At 41.9% G+C, this 12900-nt stretch overlaps 1 protein-coding gene across 1 annotated transcript; it reads left to right on the forward strand.

The window, feature by feature from the left end:
- The first annotated feature begins 7956 nt into the window (after positions 1-7956).
- On the forward strand, positions 7957-12128 carry LOC130095576 (uncharacterized). The gene is made up of 11 exons (XM_056262333.1): positions 7957-7981; positions 8131-8186; positions 8317-8409; positions 8496-8664; positions 8748-9041; positions 9659-9895; positions 10083-10177; positions 10320-10370; positions 10609-10993; positions 11079-11258; positions 11971-12128. Exons 1-11 carry the CDS (start codon positions 7957-7959, stop codon positions 12030-12032), a joined length of 1647 nt encoding a protein of 548 aa, XP_056118308.1. The 3' UTR covers positions 12033-12128.
- Positions 12129-12900: the final 772 nt, after the last annotated feature.

Here is a 12900-nt window from a genome sequence, read left to right on the forward strand (position 1 = left end):
CGACTTCCATACTTTTTAGGCACCGACCGAATTGCCTCGATACCATCGATCGAGTATCAAAAATTGTCTTGTCATTCGGTACCAAATTTGGATACCTGAGGGGTTAATCTTGTCAACGTCAGTGAAACAATCAGCATGCATCATGTATGATGTGCACAAATCAAGTGCTGGTGATTGGCTGTGGCGAGGCATCAAGGAAAACACTAGTTTACTTCTCTGTAATGGACTGTCCCAAGTTCCTTATTAGATAAATTATTGTATAATTTCATATGGAAAAATAAATCACACAAAATTAAAAAGGAGGTTCTAAGAAATAAGGTTAGTGATGGAGGTCTTGGACTTGTTGACTTTACCCTATTTAACCATGTGCTAAAAGTAAATTGGTTAAAAAGATTTATTTAAAAAAAAACAGACTTCATATGGAACACATTTCCTAATTTTGTTTTTAAGAAAATTGGAGATATTGAATTTTTGTTACAGTGCCCCTTCTCACTTGGAAAACTACCCATTAAATTAGCAAAATGTCACCAACAGGTTTTTATTATCGTGGTTACTGGTTTACAAACATAATTTTTCACCTCACCGTTGTTTTATTTGGAACAATCAGAATATTATTTACAGAAATAAATCAATATTTTCTGAGAGATGATATTTAAATAACATTTATATTGTTAATCAGCTGATGGATGACAATTGTCAGTTTTATTCCGTTTCAGAATTCTCCAGAAAAAAATTGATTGTGGAGCTTCATTAAATGAATAAAATATTGTATTCAACGTCATTCCTAGTGTTCTTGAAACTCTTAGTGCACTTGAAAACTCTTGAAAGGAGAGCAAACCTATAGTTCTATTGTACAACACTTCTATTTCAAAATTTACAAGTTTGATTACTGATGACAAATTCAATTTTAACAGAAAATCTATTCCAGCATCATCTTTCAAATGGATGACGACGTAATACAATGTTAATTGGACTCTTGTCTGGTCTCTTCCACACACATATCTTTTAACAAACAAAATCAAAGAAATTACATTTAAAAAATATTGCATAGATGCTACCCTTGTTATAGTGCACTCAATTAGTATATCCAAAACATTGAAAATAAATGCACTTTCTGTGATGTAGAAGAGACAATTGTACATCTTCTTGTGAATGTGTTTGTGTTAAAGCTTTTTGGAATGAGTTATGTACCCATCTCTCTCAGGAAAAAACAAATATCAGAATATGTATTAACACCTTTAATATTATTTTCTTTACCACAATTCAAATATGTATTTCCAGTACATTGTTAATTTGTTTATGATACTTGGCAAATTTTTTATTCACAAATGCAAATTCTTGGGTAAGATCCCGCTACTGTCAATTTTTCTGGTAGACTATAATTCATATGTTTTGTCTTTGATGGGCATAAAAAAGGTCAACTTTCAATGTTTAACCATGTATAATGTTATTTACCTTTTAAAAAAAAAATTTGTATCCCCTATGGCTTTATGCTATTTTATTTGTACTGTTTTCGTGACATATGTCCTGGGTTTTATTGTTACTGTTGTTATGTATTTGTTACAATTTCTTTCTTTTGGCATTAATAAAAAAGAAAAGAAAAAAGAAGGGTTTTGTTTTATATTTGATGGGTTTCCAAAATAAAAGTTTGGTTTGACTTAAAGAAACTGTGATAGAAATATATCACTCTTGTACAGTATAATGTAAATCTTAATGTAATACTATAGTACAATTATTATTAAAACAATAGGTTACTGACCACAACCCCGGTTCTCTGAAACATCGAGTGGAGAGATCCACCTATGGGAAGGGCACTGAGGAAGCCACTTTAGCAACAAAGAATAGCATATGGTAACATGCATTCGTGAATAAACCTGACCACACTCATAATGGTGAACATATGGTGCCAGGTGCAGATTAGAAACATGCTTAGTGACTTTAAAGTGCTGGACTAGGCAGCCCAGACTTAAAGAGGGGTGGAGGGCCTAAGAGCACAAAGCTACAAAGAGCCGACACCCAGGACAGAATAAGCTACCGGGGTTCTGGTGACATCGAGCCGGTAGTATCAGACAAACGTATGGGGAGAGGCCCAGCTTGCAGCGGCACATATGACCTGCAAAGAGACTCCCTTAAATAGAGCCCAAGAGGCAGCCATACCTCTAGTGGAGTGAGCTCTGATGCCCTCTGGGGGCTGCACTCCCTTGGATTCATATGCCAAAGATATAGCTTCCACAAGCCAATGAGAAAGGCGTTGCTTGGAAATGGGGTTCCCTGAGTGCGGGGGGCCCCAAGAGATGAAAAGCTGGTCGCTTTTTCTAAACGAGCTGGTCCTGTCTAAGTATGCCCGCAGGGCACGTAGTACAGGACACAAAGTGTTCAACCTCTGATCCTCTGTGGAGGAGAAAGGAGTTGGGTTAAACGCGGAAAGCTCAATCACCTTACACGTGAATGCCGGGAACCATTTTGGCATAAAGGCCGGGTTGGGCCTGAGAAAAACCTTATCTCCACTGAGAGAGAATTTAGTGCACGAGGGATGAACAGAGAGTGCATGCATATCACTGGCCCGCTTGGCAGATGCCAAGGCCAGGAGCAAAGCTGTCTTGAAAGACAAATTCTTAAGGGAAATACTCCCCAGGGGCTCAAGCGGCTGTTGAGACATCGCATCCAGCACCATGAAGAGGTCCCACTCAGGAACGACTCTTCTGGGGACTGGAAGAGAGCGGCGTGCGTCCTTCATAAACCTACGAATAAGGGGGTGTTGCCCCACCGTAGCGCTGTCGAACCCCACATGACATGCAGCGATAGCTGCTAAATAGATCTTAATTGTGGAAAAGGATCTTCCCTTATCCATAAGGTCCTGCAAAAAGCATAAAATGTCAGTGACTGAGCACTGATAAGACGTTACCCGTCGCCCTTCACACCACTCTTCGAACACACGCCACTTACAGTCGTAAAGAGACCGCGTCGAAGAGGCTCTGGCACACTGAATGGTGGCCACAACACGTGGGGGGAGCCCCAATGTGTTTAAGTTGGCCCTCTCACGGCCCAGGCCCAGGGGGCCACCCTGTCTGGGAGCGGGTGATAAATTTCCCCGTTCGCTTGAGACAAAAGGTCTGTGCGAAGTGGGAGGGGCCATGGCTGGGCATACAGCAGAGGGATAATCTCTGAGAGCCACGGTGCCTTGGCCCACCTGGGAGCTATCAAAATCATGGTCAAGCTCTGTTCCCTCACCCGGCGTTATGAGGCAAAGGGGAGGAAATGCATAGAGCAGCATGTTGGGCCACGGATGGGCCAGTGCGTCCACGCCGAGGGGGGCGTCCTCGTCCCGTAGCGAGAAGAACATAGGACAATGGGCATTTTCGCGCGAGATGAAGAGATCTACGGTTGCCTGGCCGAACCTCCTCCACAGTAGACCCACTATCTGAGGATGGAGGCGCCAGTCCTCGTAGAGAGGGTTTCCCCTTGACAAGAGGTATGCGGCCCTGTTCAGTATGCCAGGGACATGGGTCGCCCGTAACTCAAACTTGTGGACTCAAACTTGTGTCCAATGGGCTGGTCGCCTGAAAACCTGGACCGAGAAGCCCCTGGAGCTGAGCATCAGGTAGGCCTCTTCCTCTTCCCGTCCGACGGGGTAGAGTGGGTGGCTTAGGAGGATGGTTGGGCTGCTGGCTGGGTGGCCTGCTGCGAGCCTTAGGCCTGGCTGTGTTATGGTACGGCCGCCCTGTGGCCGGGGCCTGAGGGGGCCGTGCGGGGGGATGGTGTGGAGTGGCCTTTGTAGGCAGGCACAGTTTAAACGCCTCATCCTCCTTCTTATCATCGCACCGGTGTTGGATAAGTGCAACAGCAGGGCCAAAAAGAGCCTGGCCTGGTTTCACTGGGGCTCCTGCTATGCGTCTTTTCTCGCTGTCGGGCAGACCAGAGAGATTGAGCCAGAGGGCGCATTCCCCCACAACACAGAGGGCCATAGAACGTCCGCCGGCTTGGACGGCCTGGTGGGCGTTACGAAGGACCAGGTCGTTCACGGTAACGATCTCCTTCCACAGCGTCGGCGATGACACGCCTTTCTCCAAATGAGAACTCATATCCTCCAACAGCTCAGCCTGGTAGGCCGAGAGGAGGGAGGAAACATTTAGAGCCCGTACCGCGAGAGCCAAGGCCTTGTACGAGGCCTGGAAGACAGATGCTGAGAAGCGGTCCATCTTATTAGGGAGAACTGGCTTAGGAGGGGCCAGTAACCCTCCCTGCGAGGGGTTAAGGTGTCTGGCAATCGAGGGCTCGATGGTGGGAGGGTCGCCCATGCCACACGCTGCCATATCCTTAACCTCCAGACCCGCCAAGCCGTGATTAAGATCTAGCGGGTCCTTCCAATAGTGTCACATGTGCTTAGCGCACGCAGGGAGTACAGGCATGAGCTGCTTCCTAGGACCGGGAGGGGGACCTAGGAGTTTGCCGTCATACACATCCCTCTCTTGGTTGGCGGCATTCTGGAGGGCCGGCCATTCCATGCCAAAACGAGCCGCCGCTCGCTCACACACCTTGAGAAGGACCACGTGCGGCAGTGTAGCTGAGCCGCTAACCGGGGGAGCTTGGGCGGACGGGATGGTTTCCTCGTCGTCCGAGCCACCAAGTATAGCAGGGTCCTCGTCCTCGCCTGAGCCGGGTGGCTCGTAGTCGAGCGAGGAAATACCAGGAAGGATTTCCTCGAGTAGGCCCTCGTTAGACTGGTCAGCCCAACTGAGAGAAGGCATGCTCCGGGAAGTCCCCGGAGCTGCAACGCTTTCACCTACTCCAGCGTCCGAGTCGTACTGTGCGTCCGTGCTTTGGGTGGATGCAACCTTGAGTCTACGTCGAAGAAGCTTCCTAGGCAGGGCGAGGCAATGGGTGCAGTTCTCAGGAAGTGAAAGCGCTTCCTCCGCGTGCTTTAATCCCATGCATACCACGCAAAAGGGATGGGCATCCCTCGCAGCAATGAGTGACTGCACGTCCGATGGGTTAGTGGAACTGGAGAGCTTGTGATCCATCGGAGAGGTAAAAGCTGAGAAACAGGCGGGCAGCCTGAGCAAATCCAGGTAGCGAGTGTGGGTGGCTTGTAACCAGAAATAAATCGCAACTAAACGCAACCGTCTGACAATCATGCCTGGCGGAAGCTGATCGAATAGATATTTTCTCCTGTTGACTGTGGTGAAGTCAGCGAAAACCGTAGAGCTGCGAAGCAAAGAGGTCGCGAGAAGCGAATAACAACTGAGGTAAGATAGCGCGTGCTAGTGTTTTATACACTTGGTAAGGGTCCCTTACGCTTCTGTCTGTCAGGCCAGACTTGGTGCAATTGGATGTTTCTGCAGAGGTCAGGTGCGGATGCCCTTCCCATAGGTGGATCTCGAACACGAGATGGTGAAAGAGAACAAATTTTCTTCCATGTTATAATTTTAACAGTAAGCCTCTGTTGTGTAGCACTTGTTTGCCAAACAAATTAAAAGGCTTGTTTAATTTTCATTTGAATAAAAGATAAATTAATGTTTTATGCCTTCATTTGATTACCAGAAAAATTGAAATACACAATACAGAATTTCTTTTTTTTTGTTGTTTTTTACATTTCATAGGGCCAAACTATTATTACTTTGTTTTTTATGAATTCAATTCTTTAGACATGTTTTTGATTAAACCATATAGACAAAATAAAACAGAAAGCACAGGAATGGGTAAAAAATAAATAAAATTGGAATTTGAAGAAAAAGACATTAAGAATGTATTTTTTGTTACACTGTTAATAAATTAGTATTTTCATGATAAGTTTCATGATTTCAAATTAATTACACATGTTTTTTGATGAAACTAGATGTCTCGTTGCACAAATGTTCCAGCCTCTGCTATAATATTATCTGTTCATAAAATTGGTATCGAAAAAAGTATCGTTCAGGAACCGGTATCGAAGTCATGGTATCGGTTTGGATAATGGAACATGTTTGACCGATACCCAGCCCCAATCTGTATAAATGAGCCCTTTGAATAAATGCTTTCAATGAATAAAAAAAGAAGAAATGCTTTTAAACAGTCTCGGCCTATGAGAAACCTTTGAACTGAAACAAGACTGCTGCTTCTCAAAACAAAACTGTACTTAAAAATTGACATGGTTGCAAACTTCAGTGCATTGTTGAGTCTGTCTAAAACATAACCCTATAATGAGACTAGAGCCTGTGGACAATAATAACTAGAATTTACATTTCCTGAAGAAAATGTTCTCGGTTGCTAGGTTGTTCTGGCTAGTTGCTATGGTGTTGCTAGGTCTAGGTGGTTGGTACTGCATTTTTCCACAGATGGTTACTTTGGAGTTTTATAGAGTTCATAACATGTCAACAATCACATCATCACTATAGGACAAAGCTGATTGGTTCCTGCTGTATCCGTAGCCAATGAGCTCGCTTGCTGCTCAACTTTCATATACGTTGTTAGCATTTGCTGTAGTTCCAGCGCGCTTTCAGAAACCCTCCACCTTCCCCAGCTCCAACTGTATTAACTGAAATTAATACAGTCATGTATAAAAATGAATGTATTAATTTTCAAATCCTTGAATATTCACCATAGCCTATTATAGCCCTAAGCTAATTGATAACAATGATTTAATAAAGTCACAGTTTATTGGAATTGACACCACTTTTAAAAATATAGGCATTTAATTCAGATGTATTTCTTTGATTGGGATTCTGTCATTTGATTTAAGAAATGTAGGAATTAATGTAATTAAAATATCAGGGCAAAATTACCGTTGTTTTTGCCGTCCATCGGAAAAGTCAATCACGGAAAGTTTAGAATTGAATTTTATTCATATAAAGTTCTTTTTTTTCGATATCTGATTTTGTTTTATTACCACCAGAGACTATTCTTAATGCTTCTTCTATTTCAGTCCGAATGAGCACATGACAGCGCAGATAAACTGTTAATAACTTAAACATTGTTTGAGAAAGCTGATCATTGTAAAATAAATGAAGAACGTCATCCTCCACTCCATGATTAGTAAAATCATAAATGGGTTTATTAATTTGGATTTTTCTTTTCTTCACCACTCTACAACTAACCGGTGTGATGACGCATTAGTGATACTGCAATCTGATTGGTTTGATGTTATATGCGGAAATTTAATTTGTCTTCTACACTTTATAATAAAACGATGATGTCCGATTTATCCTCGCTTATTGTGACTTTTTGCACACGTTTTGGACAGAAGCGATGACCATGGGATCCATTAGACTTTAAGTGCCGTGCAAAGTCGGCGCTAATTTTCTCAATTATGAATAACGTTAGCTAATGAAGATTTTAGGCAAGAATGATTTCACGGATTATCATAGTAATATAATAATATTAATAATAGTAATAATAACTGTTTAAAATTAAGTTGGTTACTTTTCAATAAATGTGTTTTGATTCGATGAGCGCTTCAGGTGTAACGTTACGTGAGTGGTTATGAATGATTTGAATTTTAGTTGCTATAACGACGCGTTATGCATTCTGACTGCATATGTTTACATTTGAAGTGATCGCTTTCTGAGTTGGTTGAGAGACGAGGCGAACAATTCAGAGACGTTTGCAAAAAAAATTCTATGCAAAACTTGTGAAGCTGAAGCTGAGAAGAGACTTTTATTCTATAAGAATATCGGAGCATAATCCTTTACATATTTTTATGTTTTAAAGAGTTCATATTGTTTTTGTGGAGACTAATATTTAATTGTTCTTTTCCTACGTTAGAAGGAGTTTGGCGTTTTATTTAATTTTTAGTTTATTGTTTTATTTAATTTTTAGTATTAACCTTTAGTAGAGTTGTGTTTTGTTCCTTTTTTAAAATTGTTTTTATTGCAGATTGGAGGATGTCAATGGCTCACATGTGGGGAAGAGGAGGTGAGGGCTTTAGTTTTTTATTTGTAAATGGTATGATATTGTTGTACAATGATTGAGTAACGTTATATGAATGTGAAGAAACTTGTGCAAGGTAAATTTGATCGCCCAATGTTCCCAGCTAAGTGATCACATACTGTATATTTGATTCCTTGCATATGAAATCATGTTATGTATACTATAGTAACAATTTGTAATTGACCACTGACATTGAGTATTGGTTAACTATGTGAAATATTCCAGCCTCAGGCCGCTCCAGATCCAGGAGAGCTGCTTTCTCTCAGACGGCTGGTCAGGAGGTTTGGAGACCCGTTTCCGATGACCGTGACCAGGATCCGCTGCCAGACCCGACCCAGACACAGATCCAGGAGCTTCATGGATGTTTAACACAGTCTTCGTCTTCTGAGTTTTCTGTTTCTGTGTCCACAGGTCCGGCTCACAGGAGGAAGGAGTGGCAGAGCGGCAGCCAGAAGAGCCCAGATGATGGACGTCCGTCCACTTCACCTAAACACTCTCGCAGAGGTCAGAATAGGCTTTGACCGATTCTTACATATCAATATTATTACACACACAAAAAAACAGTTTTTGATGTCTGAAATTTTCCACAGACTCATCATCATCTTTATCTTCATGGATATTTAACACAGTCTTCGTCTTCTGAGTTGTCTGTTTCTGTGTCCACAGGTCCGGCTCACAGGAGGAAGGAGTGGCAGAGCGGCAGCCAGAAGAGCCCAGATGATGGACGTCCGTCCACTTCACCTAAACACTCTCGCAGAGGTCAGAATAGGCTTTGACCAATTCTTACATATCAATATTATAAAATAAAAAAAACAGTTTTTGATGTCTGAAATTTTCCACAGACTCATCATCATCTTTGTCCGTCTCTGAGGACAATGTGGAGAGGAGGTTATGCAGAGAGTTGTTGAGGCTGAGCAGCAGAGGCTCGTACACCGTGGAATGGAGGTGTGATGATTCGGAGAGCCGAAGCGAACAGGACAGTGGCAGCAGCTGCGGTTTGTCCAGGTCCGACAGCTTGGAAGGGTGGCGGTGCCCTCCGCTGCCGGGTCAAGTTCCTGTAGAGCCAACAGAGACTTCAAGAGGCCGAACTGCTCAGGGTGCCATGGAGGCTTCTCCTGTGAACAAGAGCTCAACAGGTGAGACTGAAATCAGGCTGGGCAGTGTGAAGTGTACAGATAGAGATTTTGCTATTTCATGCTTCTAGTTTTTAGCATGTTAATGTCCGGTGATTTTTTATCAAATGAACGTTCCCAAAAATGCAAAATTATAAAATTTAGTCTTCCTTTAACCAACAAAAAACATTTTTGAAACATTGAAAAAACTGGACGTTATGAACGTTCAGGGAACATTTAGAAATAACGATTGCTTAACTTTATGGAAACATTAGCAAAACGCTCTCAATAAGCCGTGACCTCAATGGTACTTGCGCTGTCTGACACACACCAGAAGCACGCGCACAGAAAGCCGATTCTCAGACAGCATTCCATCCCCAATCGAATTATATTTCTGACTTACTGCAATTGAATTGTCAAATACCCTCAAAATTGTCAAAATGGCCGTCGTGCCGAGGATTACTGAGTCATGATAGTTGTGAAATGCGATTTTGGGACATTTATGCAGGCATGTAGCAGAAGGGTAGCTTGGAAATATTTCCACTACTTTGGATTTGTAACATTACAGAAAATAATTTAACAGTAAAATGTAAGTTATGATATCATTCATATGACATCAGAGATGTTTCTCTTCATTTCAGAAAAACCTACAAGGAAGAGGAAAAGAATTGGTCGTTTCCTCGACTGGCTATGGGAGGCAATGAAGGGTTCTTTCTGCTGCTGTTGCCACAGTTGTGCTGTGGATGTTGTGGAGCCTTTTGTTCCTCCAGCAGATCTGGAGCCAGAGCCTGATCCATCATCATCACCTGATCCTGATCCTGATCCTGATCCATCATCGTCACCTGCACCAGATCTCTCCGGCGTCGAGCCAAATAATGGTAAATCGCCAGTCCTTATTTCTCCGAGATTATTTTAAACAGTATTGCCTTCTTGTTTTCCACTGAAGATATATATTAAGACTTGTTTTCAGAGAATATTCATATTATTTTCACCATATTAATATTATTATTTTCTCGACACAACCAGGACTGATATTCCTCTGTTATTTTTCTGTTTGTTTTTCAGAGTCCTTTGAGTCTCTCTATAAAGCGGGAGAGATGATTGGATGCGGAGCGTTTGGCAGTGTGTACAGGGGAACACGCAAATTTGATGGCAAAAGGGTAAATCTTCCCGAATTGTACAAACATTTTGCTTTTGCGCGCATCAAAACATATTCAAAAGAATGTACAGATGGTTTAATACTTAGTGCAAGAAAGTGCTTGAAAACTGTTACTGAAACTGTTTTTTTTTTTTTTTTTGCAGGTTGCCATCAAGCGGATGCGCAAGTTTGACAATTTTCTTTATCTTGATATTGTAAGTCGGCCAAAACCTGAATATGTATTTAGTTGTTTAAGTGCAGATTGCTGTAGTTAATACACCCATAGGAAGCATTAGGTGTAAATGTGATTGACAAATAAGCCTAGAGCCACAACAGAAAAAACTTTGAGCTCTTTTGAGGCTCTTTTGAACGTATCTAAAAAGATCAAAGAAAAGTGAGATGTTTCCGTCAGATTTTCACCCAGCTAACCTCCTGTCTACTGCTTTTCTCTAGCCTGGACATCCCGAACCTCTCATTACAGAAGTGGCGCTGCTGCTAATGATGAGGCGAGAACCCATAAGCCCCTACGTCATTCAACTATACGAGTGGTTTGAACACCCTCGCAAATTCTCTCTCATTATGGAGTTCCCCGAACCCTGCGAGAGCTTGCTGGACTTCATCACTCGCCGTAATCCTGAAGTGTGTGAAACAGTAGCACGGGTCTTCACGCAACAGGCTGTTCTGGCAGTTCAACACTGCATCGAGCATGGCGTTTTTCACAATGACATTCATGCGCAGAATTTCCTGCTGAAGAGAAACTCGTTAGACCTCAAGCTGATAGACTTTGGCTGCGGTCAGCTATTCAGTAGTGAGGGCTACGAGAGCGACATATACCTTGGTGAGCATTTTGGGAGTGTGGAAACCTGAATGTAGTGACGCTTTAAGAAAAAAAGCTCAACAATGTGCAAATGTCTTGCTTACAGGAAGACAGGATCACTGCCCACCTGAAGTCTTCACAGAACCCAGATTCCACGCCGTCCCAGCAAATGTCTGGGCTCTAGGAGTGATGTTGTATGAGATGGTGAACGCATCTCGTCCTTTTCACAGTAGAACGGAAGTCATAGAAGCCAAAGTTACATTTCAGAATTCCAACTTAACCAGAGGTGAGTGAATAATATGTAATATGAATAGGAATAATATGAGCGATGTTTAAGTTGGGGAAGACGCGATCGATGCACGAAAGAGGCCTCTGCGAGTTTTTTTGTTGAAAATATGCTTTATTTTGTAATTCCACTCGATGCCACTAGTGTCGCAGAAACGATATACTTCACTTTTAAAGTAAAGATAAGGAACATTTGACATTATGTTAGTCATGTTTTAGATGCTGTTTTCATAGATTCCAAGTCACATGACTAACCAGCTCTCTCCTTGTTAACATTTGTACAGAATGCAGTGATCTGATTAGCCAGTGTCTAGCCCGGGATCCAGCGAAGCGGCCCACGTTAGAGCAGATGTCCCAACATAAATGGATTAGAAATGATCTACTGTAGATCGGAGGAGTTCAGGAGATTCACTCGATCAGTGATTTCAGGTGTGAGGAAGTGTAACAGACAGAGTAGGATTATTATCATTTGTCTTCAACTCTGGATTGTTAGTAGTGAGATTTTCAAATTTGTGTTCATTGTAATGTTCTTGTTATGGTCAAGTCACCTTCATTTATATAGCGCTTTGTACAATACAGATTGTTTCAAAGCGGCTTCACGGTAGACAGGAAAATAACAGAATCAGTGCAAATAGAATTCAATTCTGTTGTAAAACAGCTCTTAAAATATCATTCATGAGTTGACTTGTTCATATAATCTGTGTATTGGATAGGAAAGAGCACACTTGCTGTCCTTGGTGGAGGGCTTGAGCTGGAGACTCGACCCGAAGCCTGAAGTCCAACCCCAACCTGACAGGAACTCAAGCCGCCACACCAGAGAGATCAGAGCCTGTCCACGTCTGAGCAAGAACATGAGAGACTGAAGACTGGAAACAAGTCATCACAGCTTCATTTGCTTTGTTTTAAAAGTCAAGTTAAGACAAGTCATCTTTATCTATATAGCGCCTCATATATGACCAATCTGTATTAGGGTTGCTGGGTATCGACTTCCATACTTTTTAGGCACCGACCGAATTGCCTCGATACCATCGATCGAGTATCAAAAATTGTCTTGTCATTCGGTACCAAATTTGGATACCTGAGGGGTTAATCTTGTCAACGTCAGTGAAACAATCAGCATGCATCATGTATGATGTGCACAAATCAAGTGCTGGTGATTGGCTGTGGCGAGGCATCAAGGAAAACACTAGTTTACTTCTCTGTAATGGACTGTCCCAAGTTCCTTATTAGATAAATTATTGTATAATTTCATATGGAAAAATAAATCACACAAAATTAAAAAGGAGGTTCTAAGAAATAAGGTTAGTGATGGAGGTCTTGGACTTGTTGACTTTACCCTATTTAACCATGTGCTAAAAGTAAATTGGTTAAAAAGATTTATTTAAAAAAAAACAGACTTCATATGGAACACATTTCCTAATTTTGTTTTTAAGAAAATTGGAGATATTGAATTTTTGTTACAGTGCCCCTTCTCACTTGGAAAACTACCCATTAAATTAGCAAAATGTCACCAACAGGTTTTTATTATCGTGGTTACTGGTTTACAAACATAATTTTTCACCTCACCGTTGTTTTATTTGGAACAATCAGAATATTATTTACAGAAATAAATCAATATTTTCTGAGAGATGATATTTAAATAA

Source organism: Rhinichthys klamathensis, unplaced genomic scaffold, assembly GCF_029890125.1.
Source record: "Rhinichthys klamathensis goyatoka isolate OS25496 unplaced genomic scaffold, OSU_Roscu_1.1 h1tg000191l_1, whole genome shotgun sequence".
Taxonomy (NCBI): domain Eukaryota; kingdom Metazoa; phylum Chordata; class Actinopteri; order Cypriniformes; family Leuciscidae; genus Rhinichthys; species Rhinichthys klamathensis.

What these genes read in the sequence shown, in the direction of transcription:
- LOC130095576 (XM_056262333.1), top strand. Translation starts at nt 7,957, where the DNA reads ATGAATGTGAAGAAACTTGTGCAAG. An exon ending in TGTGAAGAAACTTGTGCAAG is followed by an intron (nt 7,982 to 8,130) that starts GTAAATTTGATC and finishes GAAATATTCCAG; the next exon opens with CCTCAGGCCGCTCCAGATCC. An exon ending in ACCTAAACACTCTCGCAGAG is followed by an intron (nt 8,410 to 8,495) that starts GTCAGAATAGGC and finishes AATTTTCCACAG; the next exon opens with ACTCATCATCATCTTTATCT.